Below are 14,368 nucleotides of genomic sequence, written 5' to 3' on the forward strand. Positions count from 1 at the left end.
TTAACTTGCTTAGCAAACGCTTCTTTTACAGATAATGCAAAGACAAGAGCTCAGCCGAACTCCTTTAAACTCAAATTTCCAATTAGTGGAATTGGAATTAATGGGACTTCATGGTACTGCAGCCCTTAACTGTGGAGACTCCGCTGTGCCCAGGTGAGACTCTTCCGGTATACAACAGAAAGAACAGGGTTCTTTGTGTGGCAGATTTGTAGTGTCAACAATGACTAGTATCACTCTTAAGGTTCATTCCCTAAGAGGAGAGATGAGGGAGGAACATGTTGCTTCCAAACCCCTGAGAACCTAACAGAGGCAATGTCTGGGATCCCCAGCAAGATGACTCACATGTCTGTGAAGAGGGCGGGAGAGTCAGGTCGGTGGGACTGCACATCCTGCATAGCATTCCACTCGTTGACTGAGGACTGGTCTGAGTTGATATGGCTCTCATAGTAACTCACCCAGGTGAGAAACAGGCTGCCGGGGTAGTAGTTATGCATTCTGGCCACTTCACAAGCCTTGTGTAAACTCTGCAGTGCAGACCTGAAAGACAGGTTGGGAGGTGAGACTGGAGACCTATGGGGATACCTAAAGGCCAGTAATCCATGTATACCCCCAACTGTTCCAATTTTAAAATCTTACAGAATTGGGCCTCTGGAGAATCTATTGCTTGGAAATCAAGATTCTCTGATTCTGATTCTAATAATACTGTATTATCTACTCATAGCAATCAATTAGACATTTCTTGCTGAAAAATATGATGCATTATAAAGGTGGTGGGGGGGTGGAAGGGAGTAGGAGAACTGACAACCTACCAGTGGAAAATAGGTCCAAGTACCTGCGGAGCTCACCATGAGCTCACAATATATATAGTTAGATATTTGTTGCTGTTGCTTAGTTGGTAAGTCATGTCCAACTCTTTTGTGACCCCCCCATGGACTGTAGCCCACCAGGCTACTCTGTTCATGGGATTTTCCAGGCAAGAATATTGGAGTGGGTTCCCATTTCCTTCGCCAGGGAATCTTTCCAACCTAGGGACTGAACCCACATCTCCTGTGTCTCCTGCACTGGCAGGTGGATTCTTTACTGCTGAGCTACCAGGAAGGCCCAGTTAGATATAGTTATGGTTATATACAGCTATAATTGGAACCACGCTATGGCCCATATCACTAGAGAATGAAAGATCTACTTCATTTACTACACAAAGGTTTGTTTCTCTTGGCACAGGGTCATGTAGAGCATATATTCCCTATGATTCTTAGAGGTTCCACAAAGATCACAGAGACAGATGTCCCTAAGCCTTGAGGACAAGCCCTTTTATCTCCAGGATGTACTGCTCTAGTGACATTTGTCATTCTTGCTGCCTTAGTCTCCTAGTCACTTTAAGCCATTTATTCATACCCTTGAGCTACTTTCTAAGAACAGCTCTGGTTATCCTGTGACTAATTAGATCTCTGACTCCAAATCTAGGAACTCAAGAAAGGTAAACAAAACTGAAAAATATTGTTTTGGTTATATACTTGGGAAAAACCAAAGCAGGCTTCTTTCTATGTTTTTGTTTACTGATGTATCTCAAGAGCCTAAAAGAACGCCTTCTTTTAAAAAAACAAAACAAAACAAAACAAAAAGCCTTCTAGTTCAAAGTTAAAATCTGTTGAATGAAATGCCTTATTAGCTATACATTAATATCTCTTTCCCAAGGGAAAAGGACATTACGAGAGAACTCTGTGGCCAATATATTTACATCTTCTGCTTAAAAATGCCTTTTTACTGTTTCTTCTTTCATAACAAATACTATCATGCTCATTTTAGAAAACCTAGGGACCTCAGGTAAAAGGCAGGAATATCCTGTAATCTGACCACCCAGAAATAACAACTGTTAAGCTTTTAGTATAGATCTTTCCACTCTGTTTATCTCTGCAGAGATCTAAAATAAAGACATGATCATATTCTGCATACCATTTAATTTGTTCTTTTACTTTACACTTTGTTGTCAATATTCTTCCACGTCAATAAATGTTCAACTAGATAATTTTCAATGGCTGCATATTTAGAAGCATGGATGTACTGGAATTTAATTGATTCCTAGTTTTTTAGACATTTAAAAATTGCTTTCCATTTTTCTGATACTATTAGAACAACTGATAAAGATTCTTACAGTTAAAAATCTGCACACACCCTTGATTATCACCTCAGGATAAATTCTTGGAAGCAGAATCACTATGACAAAGGGTATACAAAATGGTAAAGCGTACTGGCAAATCACTCTCCGGAAAGACCACTCCAGTTTATTTTCCCATCAGTGAGGCTATGACAGTGCTGTTTCTTGAATCCTTGTCAATCTCATATAATGTACATTAAAAAATAAAATTATGACCAATTTGATTTGAAACACATGCCAGTCCATTTCTACTAGGGAATTAGATTTTCTCGAAAGAACAAAATCACAGAATCTTTTAAAATGCTTCCTTTTACTCAAACTAAGCCGAATTCTGAGAGTTGGACTGTGAAGAAAGCTGAGCACTGAAGAACTGATGCTTTTGAACTGTGGTATTGGAGAAGACTCTTGAGAGTCCGTTGGACTGCAGGGAGATCCAACCAGTCCATTCTAAAGGAGATCAGTCCTGGGTGTTCATTGGAAGGAATGATGCTAAAGCTGAAACTCCAGTACTTTGGCCACCTCATGGGAAGAGTTGACTCATTGGAAAAGACCCTGGTGCTGGGAGGGACTGGGGGCAGGAGGAGAAGGGGACGACAGAGGATGAGGTGGCTGGATGGCATCACCGACTCGATGGACTTGAGTCTGAGTGAACTCTGGGAGTTGGTGATGGACAGGGAGGCCTGGCGTACTGCGATTCATGGGGTCACAAAGAGTCGGACACAACTGAGTTGACTGAACTGAACTGAAGCCGATTCTCAGCAAATTTTAGTTTCATTACACAGATTCAAGTCTCTAGTCACCCATAGGCTCAGCAGGTAAAGAATCTACCTGTAGTGTAGGAGACGTGTGGGTTGGGAAGATCCCCTGGAGGAGGAAATGGCAACCCACTCCAGCATTCTTGCTTGGGAAATCCCATGGACAGAAGAGCCTGGCAGGCTACAGCCCAAGGGGCCACAAAAAGTGTTGGACGTGACTGAGCATGAACACATATTCTAAAGTAAAAGCCAGCTTAGTGCAACATACAGGATATTCAATGCATGTTTTCTTCATCCAGGAAACACATGCTTCAAAAGCATATGCCACAAGTATTTGGTACAAGTGCCCTAAAACACATTCAAGGCACAGCCACCTTGTATTTCAGCTGTGTACGGGAGAGAGAGGCTATAGTAACCACCTTCCTGTGAAGGAAACACCTGGTTTAAACGCTGCTTTGATTCACACATCATCTACTAGGGTTTTTTGTTTTCCTGTGACTTTCAGTTCACTACTCCCCACGTGGTACACCAAAAAAAGTTTATTCTGCAATAAGCTAACAGAGCTAGGACTAGTCAGTCCACTTTAAAACATCAAAGCTTGAATTACTCGAATCCTAAAGAATTAAGACTGCTTTGTATCCCTCCCCAAAATACAGCTGAGAACACTGCATTTATGGGACTTAGGCTGTTGGGTTTTATTTGGTACAGGTCAGATGCTTTTTTTTCCCCTTCAAACTTTAAATGTTTTATTTTGTATTGGGGTACAGCTGATGAACAATGTTGTGGTAATTTCAGGTGAGCAGTGAAGGACCTCAGCCATACATATACATGTACCCATTCTCCCGCAAGCCCCTCTCCCATCCAGGCTGGCACAGAACATTGAGTAGAATTTCATGTGCTATACAATAGGTTCTTGTCATTTATCCATTTTGAATACAGCAGTGTGTAATTGCAGGTCAGTTGCTTTTAACTGAATCTTAGTCAAAAGAGGTTATGAGTTTTTCTATGAGAAATTTATCACTGAAATATGGCCTAAAACTAAAAATTGGTCTTAACACATGACCTGAAACTCTGTCCTATCTCAATTACTGTATGAGGTGATAAGATTTAATTGTCCAGTGGACTCTCTTTTAGGACTGCACCCACTTCAAGCCTATCAATCTAGTTATTCAGGGGTAAGTGATCTCCCTGGAGTCTTTTTTCAGGCTCCTTTATTTCTCCTTTGGCTTGCATTCTGCCCATTCTGCTCCTCCTGGGGACTTCCACTACAGAACAGGCAACTGAATGAGGGACTGAAACTCAAATCCCTGACCGGGGGATGACTCTGAATCTTAAGAATCACATCACTCCCTGCTTATATTGGATCATTTTTCTAGATAATCCAGAACAAGAGAAAAAGAGTCTATTCTGTCTAAACGTAAGAGATACTTGTAGGCCAGTTATGTGACCTCTCTTGCCCATCATAAAGAGCTAATAATATTATTTTGGGGAGTTGGTGTGATGATTAGATGTAATCCTATGTAAAGCACTCAATGCCTGACACACACAGTAAGTAACCCCAGAAGTGTCAGTATATCAGCTGATGGTTATTAACAACTACAGTGTTTTTTCTAGAATTTATGTGCATAATATAAATAGTGTCACAAACAGCTGCCAACAATTTAAATGGAAACATCGATATATAATGTAACTCCATCAATGCTATCCCTGATTACCTAAGAAAGGGGAAATTAATGCACAGCCGTGAATGTTCCAGATGCAGCTCTAGATGGCTACCAACTAACTGAGTCAGTGTGTCCCTAATAAAGCCCAGTTCCCACTGGCTACTTGTTTACCAATGCTGAAGGCCTTCCATCGTGATCATCTGAAAACTGAACTTCTAGGTCATCATGGCCACACAAACAGACCACACAAAATCCTATACACACAAACAGATCACCGGGCATTTTCATAAAGAACTGTTCCATTTCAAATACACTTTCTCACAAAATACTGTTTAAATAACATATTAAAAAAAACTTTTTAGAGATATTAAAAGTCCTCTTACCACATTGCCTGCACAGATACAGGTTTGAATATGTGAACTCTGTTATCTGTTGAGACGCTGAACCCACTAAGGAAAACAGAATGAAACAAAAATCCGTTAAGTGAGAGTAGGTTATTTCAGTTGTGAGTTTTCAAGGTTGTTTCCTTGGCTAGCAACTGCTGGCTCAGGAGAAGGTATCAAGTACTTTGTGTAGAAGTTAACTGGAGTAGGACTTGACTGAAAAGTCCTTCAACAAATGGTCTGATTTTATCTACCAAGCAACATGAATGGACTCCCACCTTAGAGTGAGGGAATTACATACTGTTTCCCAGATGTAGCTATGGACAAACTGTTCTGCTGTATATTTCTACTTGGAAGTCTTGCGGGTTCTTAGTAAACCTGACCCTGGTATTATAAACTGGAGCAAACATCTTGGTCTCTTGGGGATACATTCTAAAAACACCAGGAGGTGGGGGTGGGGGGGTTCACTGGAAAGAACTGGCACAGAAATGGGTTATACTGTAGGCTGACAGCTGGCAGAGGCAGCGAGAGGTTATTTGAAACAGAACATATCATCCTCTGGGAGAGCATTGCAACAGTCCCACATGCTCAGACTAAAGAGTGAGCCAACAGACTAGCTTGTCTTTGTTTGGATTCTTACCATAGTCGGCCCAGAAGAACAGAAGTGAGAGGCTCTGGCAAGTTGTATTTTTACTCTACTTTACAAAACAGGAGTTTAAAAGGACTCACTGAGCTGCTGATATGACAGTTCAGTTGGGTACAATGGGCCTCCCATTCAGCTGAATGAATGGGCACTAAGATGGAACCCCACCCCTTGGCTTTCTGTAGGAGAATAAAAAGGGAAAGCTCTTACCCATCACCATCCAAATGGATTAGGGTGTCACTCCAGAGAGGCAGGACTAAGCCCATGGTACAAGTGCTACTGTAAGACAAGAAACAGTCCATAAGTTACTTTCTATTACCCTAGGAAGCAGTGCTTTTTTTAACTCTTTCACCACAAAGGATAAGTCCCTAAGTTCTAAATTCTGACACAGGTGGAGAAATTTCTAACATATTACAACGAATCCAATGTATGTACCAGAAGCTGTTTTAAACAGGTGTTTAAACAGTTAGTTAGATATTTATATTAGTATCTGTTATGTATCTGTTATATAACTAACTATATTTATTAGTTAGATACTTATACATTTAACAAAGAAAACTTAACTGACTCAGCTTCCTGTATTGCTGTGTTGCCAATGGCTGCTGTCTGAAAAGACCAGGTGATGGCTGATGTGCTACTGGCAGGGCTCAGCCCAAGATTACAGCTCCTAAGTCAACTCTAAGAATCATTTCTGATACCAAGAGCTACTGCTGGTTACTGCAGATCTCTGACTGTGATTTGCTCAATTTTAATTCCGAGGTTTACATAGATTTATTAAATGACAGAATATACTCGGTAGTCTAAAAGGGAAAAGTAATGTTTGATGGCTTAGAGAGACAAAATAGACACACTGCCATTTAAATGAATAAAACAGTGCTTGGTGGCTATGCACTAAAACAGCACTGCTCAAGTACATAGTGAATAGGACTCTCAACAACCGACAAAGGGGTAGCTCTAGGATCACACACTATTCCAGGAAGGAAATTAGTTTAAAGTTAGTGGAACAGGCTGGGATAGGACACCATGGACTCCCAATTTAGTCTCTACCACACCACTTCTCTGGACAACTAAAATTACCTTAGACTTCTGCCACTTCTTCTCCTTAAGGCTGCCATAAGCCATTTTCCCTTCCATCTAGTCTCCCAAAGGCTCCCACACTCTCTCCCTGCCAATATATCTAGAAAAGCAGCATGATATAGGAGAAAGAACATTGGATGTAGGAGATGGAACAGTGAAGGATGGTTAAGAACACAGGCTTTGGAGTCAGAGGGGCTCTGGAATCTGGAATCTGACATTAACTGTGTAATTGATTGTGTTGTGCTCCAGTTTCCTATCTGTAAAACTGGGATAAAATATACCTTCTTTATTGGGCTGTTTTGAAGATTAAATTAGATAACACACCAAAAAAAAAGTGCGCAACAGTGCCTAAACGTAACAACTACCATTTATTGAGCAGTTAGTTATACTATGTCAAAAGATCTGAACCTAATCTCCTTTAGTATTTCAATTCCTTTTGACATGTTATTTAACCCCTCTCAGCCTTAATTTCTTCATCTTAAAATGCAGGTAACAAAACCTAAACCTCATAGGGTTATCATAAAAATCTAACATATTTAAAGTGAAAAATATATATATATATGTTTTTTAAAAAATATGGAACACTTCATGAACTTGCGTGTCATCCTTGCTCAGGGACCATGCTAATCTTCTCTGTAAGGTTCCAATATTAATATATGTGCTGCTGAAACGAGCACTAAGGTGAAAAAAAAAATTTAAGTGAAAAATACATATGACTGTATTGTCATGTAAAACAAATGTTGAATATGAATCTGTAGTGGGTGCTCTAATAAAACAGGAGAGTGATTTTGGCAGGGCAGGGAGGGGGACATCATGATAATGCATTAAAAGCAATACAGGGAACACGGAGTCACTGGAGGGCTATCGCTGGAGTCACTGCAGGGCTAAGGGAGGTGGTCCCCTAGTTGGGCTGCATCTAATGTGCACCACACTTGCTGGCCTGTATTACTCACAATCCAACTAGTGATTCCAGAGTAGGAGATTCAGATCAAGATTGAACAGCTTATGCACACTGTAACCTTGGGCCTGAACTCCTGAACAGCTCTTGTGCCAGGCCCTGGAGGGAGGAAGACAGCTCCACCACTGTTTTTGTTGAATAGATGAGACGGGTGCAGAGAAAATCTGTTTTGAAAATGGCTTCCCAAGGTTGAGTGAGTTTTTAAAGTTTTTTTTTCTTTTTAAAGCAAATGCTTAATATGAAGGGGCGATAGCTCAGTGACAAATCGAGAAATTAAGTAACAAGGTACCAAAGGTTCAAAGGAGTGTGATCCATGGGCTCGTGACCAGACACCAGTTAAACTTTAGACAAGTGACAATGATATGCAGGAACTAAACATCACATTTTCTGCTTGTATTCAGGTTAGAATTTTTTTCACATTAAGGAGTAGCTTCATCACATGACAGGAAAGAGAGGCCTGATTTAGGCACATCTAGTATTTTTATCTAGTTTATCTTGAGTCACATGAGATTTTCTCCATTAAAATATAGTTACTTCTTTTAATAGATACTCATCTCATTAAAAAATATTCATTGAGTGCCTCTATGTACCAGACATGTTCAAGGTATTGGTGGAATGAGGAAAAATTAAAACATCATAAAGCTCTTTTATAACTTGAAATACACATCAAATGCAATTTGGAAACTAATGCTGTACTTTTTATTAAAAAATTTATTACTCAAAATATAACACAATACTTAAAAATCTTATAAAGAGGCTAAATAAATTGGTTGTAATAGATTTTGAGAATCCTTTGAATGAGCATGTCATAAACATTCTGGGTTCCACTCTGGTTTAATAACGTTCTGAAACATTAACTTTTCGTATTCTCAGATACAAAAGGATACAGGTTCCTTAAACAGCAACTGAGACAGAAATGATACTAGATTACCTGAGCAATGATATTCTGAAGTTGGTAGCATTTTTCTTACTATCTAAACTCATTCAAACAGAGGGTAAAGGGGAATAATTCATAATATCAAATTTACCAAACAGAATTAAAACTAGTTTCTCTAACTTTCCTTATCACATTTTGTCTTCCATAAATGAAAATTTTCTTTTGTTGGTCAGATATGATTCAGGCAGGACTATTACCAAAGACAGATGCAGTTTACTGAGGGTAAATTACTCGACACTCACATTAATAAGCATTCTTTATGATTTCTGGGGATGTTCAGGACAAAGTGAAAGAGAGACAGCACTGGACACCTGACTTCTCACACTCTGGGTCAGGAGAATCTGAAGTAGTCACCTTCTCTCTCTCAGGCAAGACTCAAATGATGTGTCCACCCAGCTCCAGTTCCTGTTTTATGGGACTTCCAAAGGAGTGGTCAGGGAGAACCAAACAACGGAAGTAAGATGGAGAGCAGGACTGTCCACCTGATCTTTCTGTGACGATGGAAACGTTCTGTCCAACACGCAAGCCACAAGCCACACAGAGCTAGAGCATGTGAAATGTGGCTAGTCGTGGCAGAGGAACTGAAACTTTAGTTTTATTTAATTTTATTTAAATAGTTACAATGCGATTAGTGGCTCTCATACTAGACAGTACAGATCTAGAAAGATAAAAACCCAAGTCAGGGGTTTTAAAATACTAATGAATGTAGGCAAGATAGGTATTCTTATAGGGTGAATACTTCTTGAAAGATCTGCTGCTTAGCTAACAGAAGAGGTTAAAACTGGGCAGGAGAAAAAGCTTCCTAAATGTGGTTTTCAATCCTGTATAATTTCAGGGCACTGCAATTAAAGGCTGTAAGTGGTATACAAGGTAACAACTCTGGCCCTGTGATCCTGGTGAACCCACAAATCATTTTCAGGCTGACTGCTATGTTCAAGCTCAGGTAAACACTAGTTTGAAAATCTTTCTGGTGACAGTGTGATTTATTCCCCCCTCTCCTCCTAACATCAGGACAATGAGAAGAGCTCTCAGTCTTCTTTGCTCTCTGTGGCTAAATTCTCCCAGCCTGGGTCACACCCCTAGCTACTCCACAATTGCACTCTAGTCCTGAACCAGGAAGTCCATGCTTTGAGACATCTGGCAGGATTTCCTGAGGCTTATTATCTACAGTGCAAAGATCTGCTTAGCAGCCACATTCCACAGTCTTCTTAAGATTTCTCCAGAAAAAGTGGGAAGATAAAAAAAGAAAGCGACAAACCTTCAGGGCACAAAGGAGCCAGGTTCTGTGCGATATCTTTAATCTTAGGATGTAAAGTGCTGCTAAAGTCAAAGGTGAATATTATAAAAGGTTCTGTTTTGAGTTTTAGAAATCATCCTTCCCTGCTCCTCTCTAACTCAGAAGAAGAAAAAAGGAAGTGTGACATCTGACAGAAGCAAGGTATAAGGCCACGAATGAAAGAGACGGGAATTAAAGGGGGCTCTCTTGGCCCCCGGAACCTACTGGTGCAAAATCACAAAGGATGTGTGCCCCAGGATCACCAAGTGAGTCATTATGGCTTAAAATAAAGTGGACTGCAAAGAAAAGCCATTTTTTTTTCTTCCTTGGAGATAGAACTTTAAACCATTTTCTTTATATCATTACCACCTAAAGATGAGAGGAAGAAGGTAAGGAACAGCGGTAAATCAAGGACACATAACCAAAGACATCACTAAACAAAATTCTGTCTCTAAAGATTGTGTCTAAGATACTTTTGATGTTCTCTAGTTTTACATGCTTAACGTTTTAGAGGTAGAACTGCATACGATGTTCTTGTAATAACTCAAAAGGTCACTGGAGTAGGTTGTTCAAAAAGAGGTTACCCCATCCTCCCATTTGAGGTATCATACCTGTCATTAGAGGAGAAATCCATTCCTAAGACGATGCTTTCTTCAGTGTCTTGTCTACCATTAGTTGAAACCACTACCATATAGCGTGTTCGATTCTGGTAAGTACTTTCTAGTCTTACAGCCTGGAAATTAAGAAATTTACAAGATCAATTTAAGATCATTCAACCCTTTTTATATCACCATTTTAAAGTATACTCAGGGAGACAGCAGAGCCATAGTTAGGAGACCTAAATTTAAATTCCAACTCATGTATTAACTACAAAGCCTTCAGTAAGTTATTTGGAAGGGATATAATAATAGGTATTCCACTGGGTTATAAGAATCATATGAAATAATACATGTGAAGTACAATGCTTGGCATATACTAAATGCTTGATAAACATTTACTGTTAGGATAATTTATAACAGTAACAATTACCCTGGCATGTTCTATTGACCTAAGAGTGGAATGTGATCTGTGACTCACAGATCCAAGTCCCACCAACAATTATAATACGAGGCAAAGCTTAATATCCCAGAGGAGTATGCTCTATTAAACTCTTACAGATTATGCACTATAAGATTTTCTTGTTTCAGATATCAGAAGTTTATATTATTTTTGTCAAAATTATGCTATTTTAAAAGGGCCTTCAGAAAATTCAAATATGCACATGGTCTTGGACGACATTAAGAGCTTACTGTCAGCATGATAATGGCCTTGTTGGTTATATCTTTTTCTTAAATATCTGGAGTAAGAGGACATGATACCCAAGTTTTACCTTAAGATCTTCCAACAGTGGGAAGCAACAAGATATTCTCCAGTAGGTGAATGGATAGACTATGGTACACCCAGATAATGGAACATTCAGTTCAGTTCAGTTCAGTCGCTCAGTTGTGTCTGACTCTTTGCGACCCCATGAATCACAGCACACCAGGCCTCCCTGTCCACCACCAACTCCTGGAGTTTACCCAAATCCATGTCCATCGAGTCGGTGATGCCATCCAGCCATCTCATCCTCTGTCGTCCCCTTCTCCTCCTGCCCCCAGTCCCTCCCAGCATCAGGGTCTTTTCCAATGAGTCAACTCTTCGCATGATATGGCCAAAGTATTGGACTTTCAGCCTCAGCATCAGTCCCTCCAATGAACACCCAGGGCTGATCTCCTTTAGGATGGACTGGTTGGATCTCCTTGCAGTCCAACGGACTCTCAAGAGTCTTCTCCAACACCATAGTTCAAAAGCATCAATTCTTCGGTGCTCAGCTTTCTTCACAGTCCAACTCTCGCATCCACACATGACCACTGGAAAAACCATAGCCTTGACTAGATGGATCTTTGTTGGCAAAGTAGTCTCTGCTTTTGAATATGTTATCTAGGTTGGTCATAACTTTCCTTCCAAGGAGTAAGCATTATTCAGTGTTAAAAAGAAACGAGCTGTCAAACCATGAAAAGACATGGAGGAATCATACATGCACATTACTAAGGGAAAGAAGCCAACAAGAAGAGGCTAGATATCTATTGTATGGTTCCAGCTCTACGACATTCTGGAAATGGTAAAACTACGGAGCCAGTAAAAAGATCGGTGGTTGCCAGGGGTCAGAGGAGCACCAAGGATTTTTAGGGCAGTGAAATAACTCTGTATGATACTAAAGTGGTGGACTACACACATGTCACTATATATTTGTCAAAACCTGTAAAATGTACAACACCCAAGGTGAACTCTTATGTAAACCACGGACTTTGATAATAACGATGTGTCAGTGCAGGTCCATCAGTTGTAATCAGCTCTTGTAGGAAACAGTAATAATGGAGAAGGCTATGCATGAGGGGGTACAGAGGGTGTGTGGGAAGTCTCTGCAACCTTCTGCTCTATTTTACTGTGAACTTAAAACTGTTCTAAAAAATAAAGTCTACTAAAAAAGTTTGCTAAGAGGGTAGGTCTTCTGCTAATTGTTGCCATCATCATCATTGTAAGGAGGAGGAAGAAGATGGACGGAGGGAGGGTTGGAGGGAACTTTTATTGATTTTTGGCCACACTGCACAGTATGTGGGATCTTAGTTCCACAACCAGGGATTGAACCCATGTCCCCTGCATTGGAAAGCAGATTCTTAACCACTGGACCACCAGAGAAGTCTCTGGAGGAAACAATCAGAGGTGATAAGTATGTCCATGCCATAGACTGTGGTGATGGTCTCATAGGCAAAGAAAAAAAAAAAAAGAGCCATCAAATGACCCACTTAGTCAGGCAGAGGTGAGGCGCTCCTGGCTGTCTTCCTGCCTCTACTCTGACTCTCCGAGGAAAAGCTACCTGTGAGCACAGACACCAAAGTAGCTACATTAAAGTTTGTTTCCAGTAAGAGCTCATAGACCAAGAATGTAATTCCCACCATCCTGACTCTGTGCAGCAGGTAGAGAGCTATACTGCTGACTTTTATGTTCCATGAAATAACAGAACATTTCAAACCAAATTCACCTGTGAGAAGTTAAGAGGTAACTAATATTTAGACCGACCAAGGTCTAGTCCCATGGGCTCAGATCAAGTGAGCATTATACGCACAGAGTAATGGGTAGTAGCAAATGCACATGAGGCGGACTGGGAGGCAGCGTAGACGCGGAGATTCTAGAAACACTCCGCAAAATATTAAATTAACCAAACACCTGGTGCAAGTAGACTAGAATTTCTAATAAACAAGATCTCAGTTACTATTACATACCTAGACATTATTACATATCTAAACCTGGGCCTGTTTTGGCAAGCCCTAACTGTTCAGTTTACTGAATATGTATGTTAGAGGCCTTTTATGCTGTCAAAGCTCTGAAGATTTCTAAAAAGGCTCACATGCAGATGGGGACAACTGAACTGTGCTTCTGGTCATTTATTTACAACTTCTACATCTATTAGTGGGGACTGACTAGCTAAGCGGAAGCCAGAACAAGTAAAGACAAAACCAAACAAACAAACTCCATAAATATTACCTATTTTGTAAGTTATCAGGCCAAGTTAGCAAGTTTGTGATATTCAAATAAAACATCAGTTGTGTTTCTTTTACAAGTGAGGTGTGTGTTTGTTTATCTATGTATCTATTTAAAATGTAAAGAGCATTTCGAATGTTTGGCCCTCCCTTGTTTAGTCTAACCATAACAGAAGATCCCAAACCTAAAGGGAAAGGTCTCAGTCATCTCACTCTGATTTAGGCTTGAGTTACTGGCTTCCCTGGTGGCTCACTGGTAAAGAATCCACCTGCGAATGCAGGAGATATGGGTTCAATCCCTGGGCTGGGAAGCTCTCCTGGAGAACGAAATGGGAACTCATTCCAGTATTCTTGCCTGGGAAATTCTAGACATAGAAGCCTAGTGGGCTACAGTCCATGGGGTCACAAAAGAGTTGGACATGACTTAGCGACTAAACAACAACAACTGGCACATCACAGATTCACTCCATTTTCAGCTTCTTAGATGGAAGAATTGCACTTAGAGGTCTTGGGATTTGACCATGGACCTCTAGATGGTACATATAGCTATTACTAAATTTTTACTAAGTAGAAATGGAGCTTTAATCAGGGAGTCAGGAAGCCATCATGTTAATTTAATACCTATGTCCTAATTAGAAGGATAAGATTAAAATTTTAATAATTATTATTTTTTGTTGCAAAGCCTCAAGTCAACTTGAGGCTTCAAAATTCCCTGTAAGCGTCAAGATTCTAGATTAAGGAATTAAATTAAAATGTAAGAGCCACAGGATAAAGAAAAACCTAATACCCATCCAGGTCTGAGATCTATTTCACTCCTCTGTTAGGGGGAATTTAACAATATCTAATAATTGAATTCATCAAGCCAATCAGAGAAATATAATTTAAAATAGCATTTTGTAGATAATACTGTAATATTAGAACTGGCTGTAATTCCAGTATTCCCTCAGTTTTCAGAACTTC

The 14,368-nt window shown here is 40.0% G+C and overlaps 1 protein-coding gene and 1 non-coding gene across 9 annotated transcripts in view; both read right to left on the reverse strand.

Moving 5' to 3' along the window:
* Window positions 1–14,368, reverse strand: part of SSH2 (slingshot protein phosphatase 2) — a 245,460-nt gene that overhangs the window by 37,769 nt on the left and 193,323 nt on the right. For 5 of the 8 annotated variants that reach the window (XM_070292539.1, XM_070292537.1, XM_069602992.1 and 2 more), the window contains 4 exons: window positions 10,460–10,581; window positions 5,811–5,879; window positions 4,958–5,023; window positions 343–537 (listed from right to left, as the gene is read on the reverse strand). In XM_070292539.1, the coding sequence (XP_070148640.1) occupies window positions 343–537; window positions 4,958–5,023; window positions 5,811–5,879; window positions 10,460–10,581 (452 nt within the window). The remainder of the gene's footprint in view (window positions 1–342; window positions 538–4,957; window positions 5,024–5,810; window positions 5,880–10,459; window positions 10,582–14,368) is intronic. The other 3 variants (XM_070292540.1, XM_070292538.1, XM_069602990.1) reach the window with 1 other exon arrangement.
* On the reverse strand, window positions 7,248–7,354 carry LOC138415507 (U6 spliceosomal RNA). Its single transcript, XR_011247265.1, has one exon. It is a non-coding gene; the product is annotated as a U6 spliceosomal RNA (small nuclear RNA).

This window comes from Ovis canadensis, chromosome 11 (genome assembly GCF_042477335.2).
Source record: "Ovis canadensis isolate MfBH-ARS-UI-01 breed Bighorn chromosome 11, ARS-UI_OviCan_v2, whole genome shotgun sequence".
NCBI classification, from domain to species: domain Eukaryota; kingdom Metazoa; phylum Chordata; class Mammalia; order Artiodactyla; family Bovidae; genus Ovis; species Ovis canadensis.